At 42.0% G+C, this 17598-nt stretch overlaps 1 protein-coding gene across 1 annotated transcript in view; it reads right to left on the bottom strand.

Annotated features, from left to right (window-relative positions):
• The window catches only part of DNAH8 (dynein axonemal heavy chain 8), a 567023-nt gene that overhangs the window by 481833 nt on the left and 67592 nt on the right, over positions 1–17598 (bottom strand). Inside the window, 2 exon segments of the mRNA XM_030557275.1 lie at positions 4889–4990; positions 6323–6430. Of these exon segments, the coding sequence (XP_030413135.1) occupies positions 4889–4990; positions 6323–6430 (210 nt within the window).

The following is a 17598-nucleotide window of genomic DNA, read 5'->3' as shown; positions in this document are numbered from 1 at the left end:
CCAGCAGATGGTAGGCCTTCAGTGTAATGTTCTGAACACAAAATGTCAGAGACTAATCGATTCTTCACATAAGTGACCCTGGCTCTGCCTTGCCTGATCAGGTAGAACATGGCAGTGGTATTGTCCATAAGTACCTGAGTTGTGTGCTTTTTTATTATGGCTAGGAACACTTTGCTTGCATGAAATTTATCTCCTAGCTCTATTATTTGAATATATAGTGAAACTCCCCTGGGTGGACACCCCAGGCCTTGGTGGAGGCATCTGTGCCCACTGTTATTGCTGGTTCTGGAAGGGAGAAGGGAACTCCCTCACAGATTTTTTTGGGGTCCATTCACCAATCTAGAGATGAAAGCGCTCATGCAAGCATATAAATCACCATGTGCAGAGAAATCTGTCTCAAAATAAGTAAGCAGTCCCTGTGGTAGCATCGAAGATGGCTTTTACAAATTCAGTCTTTTGGACTGGGATTAAAGTTGACTTTTCTGCATTTATTCTAAGTTCCAGATGAATTCCAGATGAGCAAACAGTAACTGGATTTGAATAATGCTGCTCACTGCTTGCTCTTTTGACTGACCTCAAATCAGCCAGTCATCCAGCTAAGGAAAAACCTGGGTACCAGAACACCAGCCTGCTCTGGGAATGAAGAAGTAGTGGGAATAAAACCCTTTCCCCATGTTGTAGAGGTACTTGCAATATAGTTCCCATATAGAGGAGAGACTGCATTTCCTGAAGCAGTCTTGTGAAAAGGGTCCCTGCGAAGGTTGGTGGAGGAGGAATTGGAACTGCATGACATATCTTTCTTAACCCATTTGTCTGATGTTATGGAGGTGCAGGCACTGAGGAAGAGAGACAAATGGTTCTCAAAGGGAATTAATATGAAAGTTACATAGTGACGGGTCAATTGTCATTGATGTGCCCATTAAATTGACTGCTTTGAAGAAGCTTACATGTGGCTAGAAGATCCTGCCGCTGTTTGCACCTCAGAGGCTTACTGCATCTCCTACAACGGTCCACATGTCTAGGCAGATAAATGGGTTATTTATACTCAAATTGAGATTTACAGTGTCCCTCTCTTTAGAGACAGAGAGTAGACTTCCAAAGAACATAATGTAGCCCTAGAGTCTTTTAGAATAAGCAAAGCATTGCATTTTTTTCTTCAAAAAACAATTTAGATCTTCGAAAAGCAGATCTTCACCTGTGTTTTGAAATTCTCTAGGAATCCCTGAGGCCTGAAGCCAGGAGGAATGGCTTATAGATATGTCTGTGGCCACAGATTTAGAGGCCATGACTGGAGAGTCAATGTGGTTAAGTGACCCTCACTATGATGGCAAGAAATTGCTCCTTAAGTTCCTTAGGCAATTTATCTCCAAATTTTGAGATAGAGTTCCAATTAATAAACATATTTGCCAGAAGAGCCTGATACTTTGACACTCCCATTTGTTAACTGGCTGTTGCATAGGATTTCATGCCATACAGGTTTAACTTAATCAATTCTTTATCTTTTGGCTAGATTTTGTCTGTGACTGTTTTGGTATGTTTATTCACAGCCATTAGAGCAGGAGAATACAAGGAAGGATGCATGACAAAACAATAACCCTCTTGGGTGGGCACTTAGTACCAACTGTCAACCCTTTTTGATACCAGCAGGAGGGAGGCCAGGGTTTGCCATAAAGTCTTAGCAGAATTGAGGAGAGTTTAATTGATTGGAAGAGCCACACCTTTTGGAGCCAAGGTTTAAAGTATTTTCGGGAGTTTATAACGGTTATCTTAAACAACCTTGGCCCATACCCATAATGTGGATGTCACTCACTTCATCAAATCCTGAAAAGTTTTAAAATTCACCAAAGGCAGCAAGTAAGTTTCTGGTGTAATCACCTCATCTGGTGAGGATGATGAGATAAGAGGAAGTTGGTCAGTGGTGTCATCCTATCTCTCACTTCTTTCAAGATCTCTAAGTGGGACACCTGCTCACCAGCCATGGGAGGTGCTTCCTATGTAGCAGAAGGTGGAGCAGAGCACAGTGATTTGGATATGAATCAAGAGGCAGACACCAAGCTCATATCTTGAGAGGCATCCCGTGGCCCAGCAGGATCAGGATGAGAAGCTATAGGGAATCACAGACCAAGGTGATGAGCACCAGGCAGAGAAGTCTCTAGATGAATCTAAGTTTTGTCTGAAGACACATGGGAGCAGTAGACAAGTATCATGTCCTTGCAGTATATCCATGTGATGACTGAGCCAGTGAGTAGCAAGATCAAAATGACATAACAGGTGAAACTGGCCTGCTGCTGATGGAGTTAGATGAAGACATATTACAGTTCTCTGGAAATTTTGGAGCAGTAGCAGTTTGAGTAAAGGGAGGTAGAAATGTGTGGTACCAGAGATGAAGACAGAAATGTTGTCAGCACCATCATCAGTACTGGAGCCAATGTAGCAAGTACTGATGCAGAAATAGTTGACAGTACCAATGACTGTTAAGGACCATGCAATGGTGGGGGAACCATAAAAGGTATAGTGAGACTACATTAGTTGACATCATGACTGCGATTAATACTGACTGCAGTGGCAAGTCTGGCACTGAGAGACATATTAAGTCCATACCAACTAAGAAAGCTTGAAGCATGGTAGGTATAAAGGTAGAATGAAGTGCCTGCAAGTCAGAGTAGATGGTACAGGTGCTGAAGTACACAATGATGATCTCAACAGTGCTGAAGAATTAAATAGCGGAATTGACAGCATCATGTGAGATGAAGAAGGTGCCAATCTCGAAAGCACCAGAGACATTAGTGCCAGATCTGACAGTGCCACCTCTAACAGTACCGGAGGTCATCGTTGTTCTTATGTTTCACCCAAGTCCAACAGAGAACTTATAGTTCTGTCTGATGTCATACCTTTGAGAGCTGAAAAGGAAAACTTCTTTGGTCTTGAGTCTGACTCAGAGGAAATAGCAAGCATCTTTGGTTTCAAGGAAGCATCAGGGGACAAAGATAACCATCTCTTTTCCCCAGTCTCTCCCTTATACGCAGAAGAGGTAGCTGAAAGGTCACTCTTTACAGGGTGGCAGAGATTTCAGCTCTCATGAATAAAGTCTTCATATTCTGAGGAGGGGCACAGTGCCTTCTCTAACAGGTGCTCCATGAGATGAATCTCTCTCATTCTTCATCCTTGACAGAAAAGAGTGAAAACTGGAGCACTTATCTTTAACATGTCACTCTCCTAAAGAAAACAAGCAACTTAATGCCCATCAGTTGCAGGCATTACTTTACCATTTGAAACCTGAAGATCTCTGCATTGTAAACAAAGAGACTCCAGGAGAAACACTCCTGAGGAAAAATGAAAATAATAATATAATATAATTTATTAACACTAAACTAATATTAACTATTAACAGTATCTACAACTATGTACAATTTCAACATGTAAAGCTGGCTAGAAAAGACAAAGCTCAAAAAGCAGTGGGGATCTCCAGTACTTGCCATGGGCAGTAAGAAAGAATGAGAGGGAGTCAGGGTGGCCTGCCCTTTATGCCCTCTGATGCATCACAAGGATATCCAGAGCACATCCACTACCCCAACGGTATTATTAGAAAAAGTCTCTGACTCAGGTGCATTGGGTACACATACACCTAAAATTGAATGTACATGTGCACAGGCACTCAAAGGGTTGTAAAACCTAGCTGAAGAATTAGGATTATTTAAATAATGAAAAAGAGCAATGCAAATTGAAGTGGAGTGGAGTACTATTAGGTCCCCCTTCATTAAATACTCATCATCGATCAAGAAAAGGGGATCAACAGAAGATAAAGGGAAATTCTGGTCTTAACCTGCAAACTGGTTTTCTACAAAGGACAAACTTATATTATTATCATGAAACAGATAGCCCAACCCTCTGGCTGTTAAATTTTTGGTGCCCTGCACAGTCCCTCCACCTCCACACACATGCACATTCCCTCTCTCAAGCTTTAAGTTCTTTGACTCCTCCCTTTCCTTCTCTCCTCACCGGGTTCTCATCAAATCCTTTTGCTTCTCCCACTAACATTTCTAAAATGTCTGCTTAGTCTGAACAAAACTCTGGTCCATGCTATATAGTTTTCTCATCAAAACCATTGACCATCTCCTCTCCAATCTACCCAACATTCAACAGCAAAAGTAATCTTACTCTCCTGCTGCTCTTACCATGTTATTCACTTTGGTGAGAACCATGTCATTCACCTTCTAATATACTTTTACTGGCTCCTTGTCTCTTTCTACATAAAATCAGAATTCCTCATTATTTTTAAAACTCTCCCTTTACCTACATCTCATTATCATCTATCACTCCAGCACTCTGCCCATTCTTGCTTCATTCCTCTGTTTGTACACTGCTGTTACTCTCGCCTTTGTGCCTTATCTCATACTGCTCCTGATTCCTAGAATAACATTCCTCCTCCTGTATACTATCCTGAACCTCTAAATCCTCTTGACTGACGTGGCTCTGATAGTTACTCATTCTGCGCTACACTCAACTTCTATTTAAAAATATCAGAATTTATATGATTAGCTCCCTATGCTGTAATGACTTATTTTTACTTGTTTTAAATATCATCCTTTTTCCTTTGTCTGTTGCTTTCATGTTATTTGGCTGATTACCTTAGACTGAACACTCTAAATAGTGGGGCTGTCTCTTTTTTAAATCCTACAGTATTATATGTTTATTTTTAACAGTAATAAATTGGCTTTGAATAATGTATTTAATATGAAATCTGGAAAACTTTATAATGCATACTTTTATAATAAAAATGATGGACTTTAGGGCAGTCCTACAAGCAGGTGCTTACTAGATTAAATAAGAACCCAGATCAGAAGGTGATCTGAACCAGTGAAAAACAACAAAATACCACTATACAAACCTGAATTTTTTTAATTACTACCGGTGTATCCTGGTCCCATACACGAGATAAACCACCATCAGTAATATATGCCTTACATGCTGTAACCATTTGATTTGTAACCTAGTACATATAAACAAAAAACAAACTTCGTTAATGATCTCCAAAATTTTGTTATTATTACACCTTGAAAAAAACAAACTATATACCTGCAATTGGAACTTTTCAATCACATTTACATAAAATGTCCTAACATATGTGATTTAAGACAACAGTACAGTATTTTAGATACTTCTAGATCCTGATATAATATTTGAACAAGTCTCAGGCATAAAAGGAAAAGATGTTTGCTCATAATTCTGCTTCTCCAGAGATCACTCTAACAGGATTCTCACTCCTGGATCTTAGTTTCCCACCATGAGACAAGCAGAATTACCAAAGTTCTGAGAATTTTTACCCATATGGCAGTTGTGGAGTACGTAAGCCAGGACCTCCACTAGAAGTCATAAATCATTCCCACATATGGGTTTATCTATCTACACACACCATACCCACACCCACACATATGTGTAAAATATATAGATATTCACAGAATGTCATTAGCAAAAACTCAAGAACAGAAGAAACCATGTTTGTTGTATATTTTAAACATACATACACAGAGGCTACCCATTGTTCCAACTACAAATGGCTGCATCTGTGGGTGCTAGGTGCATCCATGGGTGAAAGGCAATGTCCTGAGAAAATAAATGTGGTGTCTTCTCTGCTTGAGTTTTAGCTAGTAAAACTCAGAAGTTCTGGATGGGGTGTTCTAGGCCACTACCTGTTTAGAGAGACTAGAAGCCAGGCTCTGGGTCTCCACAAAGAAAGAGTTTGAGAAAAGTTTTGGAATAACCCTGTGAAAGAACCTGGGAAGAGTCCTAGAGAGGCTGTAATGTATCCTGACAAGGGGGTATAATTTGGCCAGACATAGACAAGTTCTGAGAGAGAAGTTAGAGGACAGCAGCAGACCTATAGGATAAGAAGTAGAAAGCAGTCAAGCTTGGACCTGCCACCTATTTGTCCATCATACAATTCTTGGAAAAAAGAGGGTAGGGACTCCACTTTTATTCTGCTACAGTTCCTTTTCTTTTTGTATGTTGAATAGTATTTGCGGAGCAAGGGACTACTAAATATAAAGATGACATAATCTAGACATTTGTGAGCCTATATAAAATGCTATAAGAAACAAATTGCAATGCCTGATGTTTTCTTTGTGCTTGATTTGTTGTATACTATGAAAACAGAAGTGTTATATATTTAGTAGTGGGCATCACAGCTTTATAAAATCCTTACCACTTTTCACCAAGATATCCTGCTGATTGAAGTAAAACAAGAGTTTCTGCAATGTCATATTCAGAGCTTTTGCTTTCATCACAGTTTATATAAATGAAACCTGGATATTAATGTGCTTACCTTTATAAACAATGATGTCATTCTCTCTGAAGTATTGTAATACCTTGAAACACTGTGAATCATTCTTATAGCATTAATCAAATTTTGGATTCCATGTGCCATAGACACCTAAAATAAAGATATGTTTAAGAAAATTATGTGAGCTTCTCTCCTCTTACCAAGTTTCCTATTCACAACTTCTAAATTACATTTTTCATCAAATCAAATCCATAAGTCTTAAAGAACTTGTCACATCTTGCATAGAAGTCAGTGTTTAGTACTGCAGGCATAGCATGCTGAAGAATCAGAGAGGGCAGTGCAGAATGGGGAAGAAAATTGGCAGCATGTAACCTCCAAAAGAAGAAAGAGGAGACCCCATGTACCCCCAGTGCAGACAGAGGTAAGAAACCATTTTCAGGCTCTCTGCACATGTACTACAGTGGAGAATGGTTTGGAAGAGTCATCTGATGGAAGGGATCAGAAGGAAGCCCCATTGACCAGAAGGCATGGGATGCATTGTCCTAGGGATGGGGGTTCCACGACCACCACTCCCAAGAGGAGGAGATGGGTGGTGGTGGTCGGGGACTCCCTCCTAAGGGACACTGAGTCATCCATCTGCCATCCAGACCAGGAAACTCGAGAAGTGTGCTGCTTGCCTGGAGCTAGAATTGAGGATGCAATGGACTGTCTGCCGAGACGGATCAAGCCCTCAGATTGCTTCCCCTTATTACTTCTCCACATAGGCACCAATGATACTGCCAAGAATGACCTCAAGCGGGTCACTGCACACTATGTGGCTCTGAGAAGAAGGATAAAGGAGTTTGAGGTGCAAGTCATGTTCTCGTCTATCCTCCCTGTTGAAGGAAAAGGCCCAGGTGTTATGATTATAAGAAGCACCCAGGACCTTTTTTCAGGGGAAAAGGCAATACGCTGCATCAATTGGAGATACAACAATTAGCATATGCATTCAATCACACACACACACACACTGTCCCGCCAGCTGATGTTATAGTTACCAGTCCAGAGTCCAGAGCAACCTAGTGGCCAGCGAGGCTGATCGCAGGTAGGGAGGAGCCAGGCTCTGTTGGTCATGACACAATTCTCCTGGGAAATCTTGGCAAGATGAACCCAAAGGTTCATGGCAAAGCACCCTGTTCATATAGTGATCTTCCTTCATTGGGACCAATGAGTTTTGCACCATGATGCTATAATCAATCGCCATTTGATGGGTACTTGTTTTCTTGAATTGTTCTTCTTATTCTTTATTTTGTTCTTTCATCAGTCTCTCAGGGAGTTACCCCATGCTGGTTTTTATCACAGCTACCTTGTCCCCATTGACAAGTGCCTGCCTTCTCTTTTAGAGTTATCAATCTGCCCTCCTCTGACATTTCAATAGGAGTGTGTTGCAATCTCCTGGCACCTTTATGTCTGTCCTCAATTCCTCCCTGGAATATCTGGTCCGGTGATGGCCTTCACACTTATCTTGTAACACACACATTCCTCATTCACACACAAATTTACACAGAACATTTGAACAGGAACATCAAATTGCAATGCAGGGGAAAACAATCACTGCATTCTTTTACTTATTTAAAAATGCTAATGTTTAACATACAACAAAGTGGTGACCCTAAAAATCTATTACTGCCTTGAATCAGCTTCAGAAACAAGATTCTGGCTGATGCATCTTTACCAATAGCATACTAGGCCATTCCTTTCTGCTTTCAGAAAGGGTGGCAGGCAGAATATGGTCAAATCGTACATAAATAAATTTAATACATGCCACATTATTATTCTTCATCCTTCATCTAATTTATATAAAACACAAACATAAAATCCTACTACTACACAGGTAGGGACAATCGAATTGTGAAAGTAAATGCATGATTACACAGGTGGTTTTGGAGTGAGGGCTTTGGATTCTTCAACCATGGGATGATGTTCCAGGAAGAAGAATTGCTAGGAAGAGATGGGATCCACCTAACGAAGAGAGGGAAGAGCATTTTCGCAGGCTAACCTAGTGAGGAAGGCTTTAAACTAAGTTCACCAGGGGATGGAGACCTAATCCCTGAAGTAAGTGGGGAAGTTGGATACTGGAAAGAAACACAGAGGAGGGTGCAATAGGGGAGGCCTCCTGACTCACACTGAGAAAGCAGGGCAATTGGCTAGTTATCTTAGGTGCTTGTACACGAATGCAAGAAGCCTCGGAAACAAACAGGTCTCAGGGTACGAGAACTCATGGGTATCATGGGCTCACTTGGTACCACAGAGGAGTGTCTGTGGTACATTGTCAGTACTGATGGTTGAGTACCTAGATGGGAGTTTGTCGCACCTGGGACCAAATTTTTTTCTGTATCACTCTTTTAGAGATGGTACAATAATTGTCTGTCTCCTTATGGGGTGGTACTGATGCCTCAAAGCTTGACTGCCTGAGCCCCCCGGTTTCTCTATGTGGTGCAGCAGGTGCAGCCGAGCTCATAGCGGAAGCCCCCTTCTGGGTACCATGCTTCAGAGCTGCTGATGCCCTCAGTCCTGAGGTGGCTACACTGGGGAGCTCCTCTGGCTGGCCAATTACTCAGAGCCCATGTGTTTCCGGTGCCATCAGTACCAAGGTGGACGCACTGGGGAACCCCTCTGGCTGGCCAATGTCTGGAAGCCCTTTACAGGGGGAGTCTGCTGAGTTGTTGGTTTTTTTCACAACCCTATCCCCTTTGAAGTTAAAGGCTCTGGGGATGATCCAGGGTCAGCACCGGAGTCCCCGGGAGACTGACGTGCCTTCTCCATAAAGAGTTTTAACTTCAGCTTCCAGTTCCTGCAAGACTGCAATTTTAGCTGTGACAAGTGAAGCAGTTCTGTGAGACTCTCCCAGGCACCGAGGGTGACCAGATAGCAAGGGTGAAAAATCAGGACAGGGGATGAGGGGTAATAGGCACCTATACAAGAAAAAGCCCCCAATATCGGGACTGTCCCTATAAAGTCAGGACATCTGGTCACCCTACAGGCACCAGATACAGTGAGCATGTCTGGCCATTACAGGAATCGACTCCTTGCAGGAGAGGCATCTCTTGGGGTAAGGAGAGCTGGGCATGTCCCTGGACGGGAGCCTATCATCCTCTAACAATGAGGAATGCAGAAGAAAGGTCTTCTTTACTCCTCTTCTCCTTTTCTTCTTTTTTTTTAAACTGAAAAAATGTAGAGTCTACTAACCATTGTCGGGGGTGAGGGGACTGCCCGCAGACAGGGCAGGAAACGTAAACTAAAGTTTTTTCTATCTTTGTCTTCTTTTTTTCCCTTTAATCCCAACAGAATAAAAATAAAGGGAAACTAACTATTAAGGAGAACAAAAAAAAACAAAAACAACTACTCCTTATGCTAATGACACAGATAAGGATGGGACAACCTTGCTGGTTAGAGATCAAAGGTGGTTGAGAAGGAAGTGAGAGGGGTTCACCCATGCAGTGCTAGATAGTCTTGAGGCAGACCAGAAGGAAGGAGAGAACATCACAGCTCAATGGACCCTGCTACCAAAAATCTCTGATTAGAAGCACAGCAACACACATACACCTACAGTGGAGCACCCATTGGAACATTACTCGAAGAAGAAACTCCAGGTCTTTAGATGGGACATAATATTTTTATCAGCCCTTTTTGAGGTGAGCAGTATCATTACTGGGGTGTGCTAGATTACTCTGCAGGATCCAATAGAACCTCATTAATCAGAAGCACAATTCGAGCAGATGATGCTGTATGCAAAATGTCTAGCAGCTTACGTTGTGAGTCCTTAACTTCTTCAAGTGGTATTTCTAAGGAATCCTCTGTCCTTTTAATGAAGTCCTGAAACCACTTGAAATTCTCAGTCAACTATGAGAGAGGAGGCATGACTGCTTCATCTGGGGATGAAGAGATGTTAGTTAACAGAGTGACTTCCTTATTTGCTCTAGCCTCCTGTTTCTCAAAAGTCTCCTCTCATGGTTCAGGCCTTCATGGGAGAGAGAATGGAGGAGATTTTCTACTTTTTTGTGCTGAAGAGTAAGGCTCAGTGTTCTAGAAAATTATTGATGGTATGCCACCCAGGGGTCCCAATATGGCCATTGCAGGGGCCCATATGGTACAGAAGTAAGCATCCAAATATACTCAGACCATTGGGATGGAGCTTGAGAATGTCTTTTTCAAGTGTGTTCTTTCTCCTTAGAAGTCTCTGGGGTAAATACTCCTCTGATAATGCAGAGGGGAGCCTTGAATAGATATCCAATAAGCCGAAGTAAAATCCCCATCATCTCTCTCTAAAGGTGGAGCACAGTAGAAAATGGAGGAGACTCCATTGATACCAAGTGAATGTTTGGAGATGTAGAGGCCCTCAGTACCAAGAACAGATCAGTACCAAAAGAAAGGAGAATCAGGAATCTCTGTCATAGTTATGTCCCTTGAAAATCCGAATTCTCGTGGTACTGGTATGGTGATTATTACAAGGCGGTAGCCTGAGCAGAGGTGACTGTAGAAAACAGAGTGAACAGTGCTCTGGAATTCAAGCACTCTCAGGAATGTACCATGCTAGATGATCGCTTGGTCTTCTGAGGTACTAAGATGTTAGATACTGAGAGGTGGGACGACTTTACTGGTACTGTAACTCCCAAATTTAACATTCCTGCGTGCATCCCAGAATTTGACAGTACTGCAGTCAGTTATCTTGTGTGTTCCGCTACTTCCAGCTAAACATCACACAGCTAGAAATAGAGAGACAAGGCCATGCACCTAAATGTTTGCAGTTTTGCTATAAGAATAGGATGTTGGGACAAGGAGTTAAGGTTCCATGAAAATAGAAGGAATGTTTGGACAGCTTTGGTTTTAGGTGCCTCTGACATGTAAGTTTTATTGTTGTTACTGCTTTATTATTGTAAGGCTTTCCTGATAAGGAGAATAATTAATTGTTAATACCAGTTACACAGAAAATTATTAGCCTATTGGGGCTATTATAAGTTATGTCCTCTGTTCAGAGAAAATTTACAAAAATTTTAGCTAGAAAGTGTGCTTAGGAGCAGTCTGAGGAAGCTTTCTCTGGGCAAGGATCTGACACCTTAGTTCCTCAGCAGATAGACGGAAAGAAGGGCCCTCCAGAAGCCTGGCTGTTGATTCCTCGATTTCAGACTTGTTAGGTAACTATAAATGTTTAGAATGCTGTGAATCTATTGCTACTGTGTGAGAATGTGTGTGCGCGTGTGTGTGCGCATCCTTAAGACCTAATAAAAAAAGTTTTAGGTAAAAGGCATTTTGGTTTGTATCAATCATATATCAGATAGAGGAACTGTATCCCCACTGATTTATTCCTGACACCACCTGGAGAAAACAGTAAAGTTGCCAGTGCTTTGGGTTCTGAAAACTCTGGGTAACAGTACCCTCTTAGGCCCGGTCTACATTATGACTTTAGGTCCAATTTAACAGTGTTACCTCGATTTAGCCATCGACCCGTCCACACAATGAAGCCCTTTTTTCGACTTAAAGGGTTCTTTAAATCGATTTCTTTACTCCACCTCCAATGAGGGGATTAGCGCTGAAATGGGCCTTTCTGGGTTGAATTTGGGATAGTGTGGACGCAATTCAATGGTATTGGCCTCCAGGAGCTATCCCAGAGTGCTCCATTGTGACCACTCTGGACAGCACTCTCAGCTCAGATGCACTGGCCAGGTAGACTGGAAAAGGCCCGCGAACTTTTGAATTTCATTTCCTCTTTTGCCAGCGTGTTTGCAGAGTTCATGCAGAGCTCACCAGCATGATGTGCACATTGCCCAGCCCGTACTTTGTGAGAAGTCTATGACCATGTTCCTCTCATCACCGCACTGCCATCGCCTCCTTGCCTGGTTTTGCGCGAAACAATTGTCTGCCATTGCTCTGACGGAGGGAGGGGCGACTGACGACATGGCTTACAGGGAATTACAATCAACAAAAGGAGTGGCTTTGCATCAAGGAGAAACACAAACAACTGTCACACAGAATGGCCCCCTCAAGGATTGAACTCAAAATAAATCAGGTCAATTTCTTGTTTTGATCCATCTATCTTTTACATCTTAGGCTGGCAGCAGACAGTGCAGCATGACTGCTAGCCATCCTCATCTCCCGGGTGCTCGGCAGAAGATGCTGCATTACAATTGCTGGCCATCATCATCTTCTGGCTGCTCGCCAGAAGACGGTGCAGTAGGACTGCTAGCCATCATCATCTCCTGGGTGCTCAGCAGAAGATGGGAATGATCTGGCTGAGTCACTCCCACGTCTGCCCAGGCACCCCGACTGACCTCACTGAGGTCGGCTAAAAGAGCGCCCAGGAATATGATGACGATGGCTACCAATCATAATTCACCATCTGCTGCCAAATGGCAATGAGCTGCTGCTGTGTAGCAATGCAGTCCCACGTCTGCCAGCATCCAGGAGACGTATGGTGACGGTGAGCTGAGCGAGCTCCATGCTTGTTGTGGTATGACGTCTGCTCAGGTAACCCAGGAAAAAAAGCATGAAACAATTGTCTGCCATTACTTTCACGGAGGGAGGGAGAGGGCGGCCTGACATGTACCCAGAACCACCTGCAACACTGTTTTTGCCCCATCAGGCATTGGGATCTCAACCCAGAATTCTAGTGGGTGGTGGAGACTGTGGGAACTGTGTGATAGCTACTCACAGCTACCCACAGTGCAACGCTCCAGAAGTCGACACTAGCCTCGGTACTGTGGATACAGTCCGTCGACTTAATGCATTTAGAGCATTTTGTGTGGGGACACACACAATCAACTGTATAAAAATGATTTCTAAAAAAACGACTTCTATAAATTTGACCTAATTTCGTAGTGTAGACATACCCTTAGAAGAGGAAGTTGTCTTCTTTGTTGCCTCAATCCCCTGATGGTACTGATAACCCTTCAAATCCAAAATCCTTAGGTTCTCTGGGCTCAGTGTCGCTGCTAATAGCTGAGGAACCTGCAGTCTCATTTGTATCGAGTTGGGAACTAGTGGGTGTCAATGTAGCTGTTTCAGTTGATGACCAGGATTTCTTTGAAGACATTTCCTGACCTGAGGAACCTTAACTCATTTTCCTAGAGTCCTTCTCAAAACATTCTTGAGTTTTCCTCTTAGAAGATATGGGAGAGTGCTGTGCCAAAGCAGGTGAGGTGCTCAACTTGCTCACAAACCAGTGTATGTGGGAGACAGGGTCCCACGGCTTGGGTCAGAAGCAGGATAGCGGGAGCTCTCCATCATTATCTCCCAGTTTGTTCTGCCTCTCAATTTTAAAAACAGACAAAAGTTACACTTTTGGAGGACATGTGATTCCTCAAGGCAACAGATGCAACAACAGTGCCCATCATTCACTGGGAAAGCCTTGTGGCATGAAAGGCAACATTTAAATCTCAGAGAGCCAGATATACACTCCTAGTAACATAATGTTTCCCCAAAGAAAGAAACTGAAAAGACACAGGCTCTTACAAACTTTATTTATTTATTTTATTTACTAACTACTACTATAACTAAATTTAGTAAAACTATGCAAAAAAAAAGTTAACATAAGTTGAACTGAGACACTGTCTCAGGCTGAGGTGGTTGACAAGGAACGGAGGACAGTTTGTTCACACAACTCTATATAGCCTCAGTGCAGAGCATGAGACTGTGTTGAGTGCATGCATGGGCCGGATGAGCACCACTACCTAAAATCTATGATTGAATTCATGTGGGGCACATTCACACTTGAAGTGGAGCATCCATAGGGACATTACTCAAAAAAATTGAAGTTGTACAGAGGCATTTGTCAGTATCTTGCTGAGATGGGAATACCCAGCACAAGAACTTTGAGCAGTGGCCTGCTAAACCCAACATTGTGAGTTCAATCCTTGAGGGAGCCATTTAGGGAACGGGGGTAAAAATCTGCATGGGGATTGGTCCTGCTTTGAGCAGGGGGTTGGACTAGATCACCTCCTGAGGTCCCTTCCAATCCTGATATTCTGTGATTCTAAGGCCCTGATTCAACAAAATGCTTAGGCACATTCTCAAATTTAAACACAATAGTAATCCCCTCAAACTACAACTGGGACTAGTGAATTCTTAAAGGTAAGTATGTGCTTAAGTATTTTGTTGAATCAGGGCCTCAGAGTCTTAAGCCCTAGCCCTCTGATATTGATATTTGAAAGAATTCTTGAAATTCCTGGTGTGAAATTCCACTTGCTCCTAAATATTTTAAAATCATCTCTTTCCCTGTAATGAATAATCTTTAAGGACATTTCCATCAAGCATAGCATACCTAATTAAGGGTAAATTTTAGATTGAATAGCAAGAAGAAAACTGCCTAGCAAAGATTTTAGATAGTGGAGCAATCACCCATAGAAGGTGGAAATTGCAGCTCATGGGACATCTAAAACTGTCATAGACTTACCTAAGAACTACAGTTAATTATTCTGTACTAATAGGAGGATGGACTATATTTCAAATTTTAACAGGTCTCTGTGCCCAATATACATACACCTGAAATGTCCAGATTATTGTATTAACTCTCTAAATGTTATAAGAAACTCTAAGGTAGGGGTTGTATTCTGGCTCCATGGTGTAATTATTAAAGAGTCTTGTGCAGAAACTAAAATCACAGGGGTGTAATTAATGCAAATCCCTAGGGAGACAGCAAATCTAGGGAGTCTCTCCCCCTTAGAGAAATTGCATATACTACTTTGATATGGTTAAAGAGACACCAGAGAACAAATGTATAAAATGACCTCACTAACAAGGAGACGAGGTCACTTTCACCCTATCTAAAAACTGACATGATACTATGATGAGACAGACAAACTCTGTGACAGAACCTGAAGAATTTTGAAATACACAGTCTCCATGTACAAGATGGGTGACACTCAGTAAGCCAGACATGCATATAAGTTGTTTAATATTTTTAAGATATGTTTATGCTAAAACCCACTTCATCCTATGCATGGAGTGAAAAATACAGTAAGCAGTATACATGGTATAGCACATGAAAAGATGGGAGTTGCCTTATCAAGTGGGGGGGGTCAGTACTAATGAGGGCAATTCAATCAAGGTGGAAGTGGCCTATTCTCAACAGTTGACAAGAAGGGGTGAATATCAACAGAGGAAAAATTACTTTTTGTATTGACCCAGCCACTCCCAGTCTTTATTCAGACCTAATTTGATGGTGTCCAGTTTGCAAATTAATTCCAGTTCTGCAGTTTCTCCTTGAAGTCTGGTTTTGAAGTTTTTTTGTTGAAGAATTACTACTTTTAAGTCTGTTATTGAGTGTCCAGGGAGATTGAAGCGCTTTCCTACTGGTTTTCGAATGTTACAATTCTTGATGTCTGATTTTGTGACTTTGTCCTTACCCGTAACTATTTCAGATCTGGGGACAATTTATACCTTCAAATTAGCGGCACTGCTATGGGTATCCACGTGGCACTACAGTACGGCAACATTTTTATGGCTGACTTAGAACAACGCTTCCTCAGCTCTTGTCCCTTAGCACCCCTACTCTACTTGTGCTACATTGATGACATCTTCATCATCTGGACCCATGGGAAGGAGGCCCTTGAGGGGTTTCTGGTATAGGGTGTTGTTTATGTGACCATAGCTTATTTGCACTGTTGTGTCCAGGAAGTGGATCTCTTGTGTGGACTGGTCCAGGCTGAGATTGATGGTGGGGTGGAAATTGTTGAAATCCTGGTGGAATTCCTATATAATGAGTACTTACGGTACTCCTATGTAAGAGAAAGATATTTTAAAGTTCCCTGCCAAGATATTGTCATGCCCTGAGACTATTAGCACTTATGACATGATGAGGTTTCATTATTAGGTCATATAAGAACAAAAAGTGAACTCTGGTGAACTAATCAACTGTTGAAGACCTATGTTGCTATCATACTACCTTGAAGACAGGGAGCAGTAGGCTCTATTTTTCTAAAATCCTCCATGAAGTATTCTTTGCATAAGCTAAACCACTCTGATGAAAACAAGGCGAGGCTCTACCCAGATGCAGAGGGAAGGTAAGAAGAAGGACAACTGTATGGGTTCGGGTGTTCAGCACTATCTATTTACATATGCTACTTCAGCTAGGGTGATAAACCAGACTAGGGGGTACTGGAATATCTATTTTTTTAAGACTACACATCTAAAAGGATCCTCCAACACTGGTCTAACTCCAAGAAAAGTTATGTTTTTTGTATTAGAAGATGGGGACCAAAATGGGAGTATCATTTTGATACAATCAGATGAGTAGGAAGAGAAGCTCAGGACCATAGTAACCAAAGTGGAGCAGCACTATTACATAACTGGTTCATTAAAGGGTAAGGGAGCGAAAGGAGATCTTCCAAGAAAGAATACCACTGAAGAAGGAAGAATCTTTGAAGAAAATAAAGGTAAAAACAACCCTTCAGGATAAGGTTCACTCAGTCCATGAGCTGTAAGATCAACCTGATTGGAGAGGAAGAAATTGGAAAGGACCCTGTCAGGAAAAGCAGAGTCCTTACCACACTCTAGAAAAGAGCATACACACTCTGGATTAATGCCCAAATCTACCCCTCTTCCTAAATATCTTCTTTTGTCACTTGAAATAAAAATAATACCAAACAAAGGTCAATTTAAGCTTTCTCCTCCAGGCTAAATTGTTTCTAACAATTTCACAATAGAACCTCTAATCCCAGACCTAGTTACCTCACCCAAGGAGACAATCCCTCTTTACATTCTGGGTAGAGTCAACAAACTGCGCATCACAATGAGTCAGCATGAATTTATGAACACTTGCATTCCTCTTACACCTGGCTACAGAAGATAAGAGAGTTTGATAAAACTTGAAAAAGAAAACCTTTGCTATCTATGTTCCTAAAGGCATTATTTCCTTATGCTGTCTCCCAATAGATTAGGTATCCATGATTCATAACACAGTGATCGATTTTGTCCGTGAGCTAAATGAGAGTAGAAGCTGAAAGACCTGGATAATGTTAACAGATGGGGATATGATAGAAGATGTGTATCTTTTAGGTCCACTGAACACAGGAGATGGGATGACTTGAAGTGAGGACCTGGGAGTTTCTATCTCAAATCATGACTGGCAAATCTTTTATGAAGTAGAGGACAAGAATGGGATAGAAACCCCTGCATCCCCCCGACTTGTGTATGAATATATTAGGGAGTACAGGAGGAAAAAGCCCTACTTCTCAGAATGGGAGAATCCTTGGCCAAAATAAACTGGAATGTTCTGAGCCCAGGGGCCAAGCAGTTGGACAAAACCCTCTCTAATGGTGGCATGGAAGAAATTGAATTTTATA

Source organism: Gopherus evgoodei, chromosome 3, assembly GCF_007399415.2.
Source record: "Gopherus evgoodei ecotype Sinaloan lineage chromosome 3, rGopEvg1_v1.p, whole genome shotgun sequence".
NCBI classification, from domain to species: Eukaryota; Metazoa; Chordata; order Testudines; family Testudinidae; genus Gopherus; species Gopherus evgoodei.
This window is presented reverse-complemented; position numbering and strand designations above follow the sequence as displayed.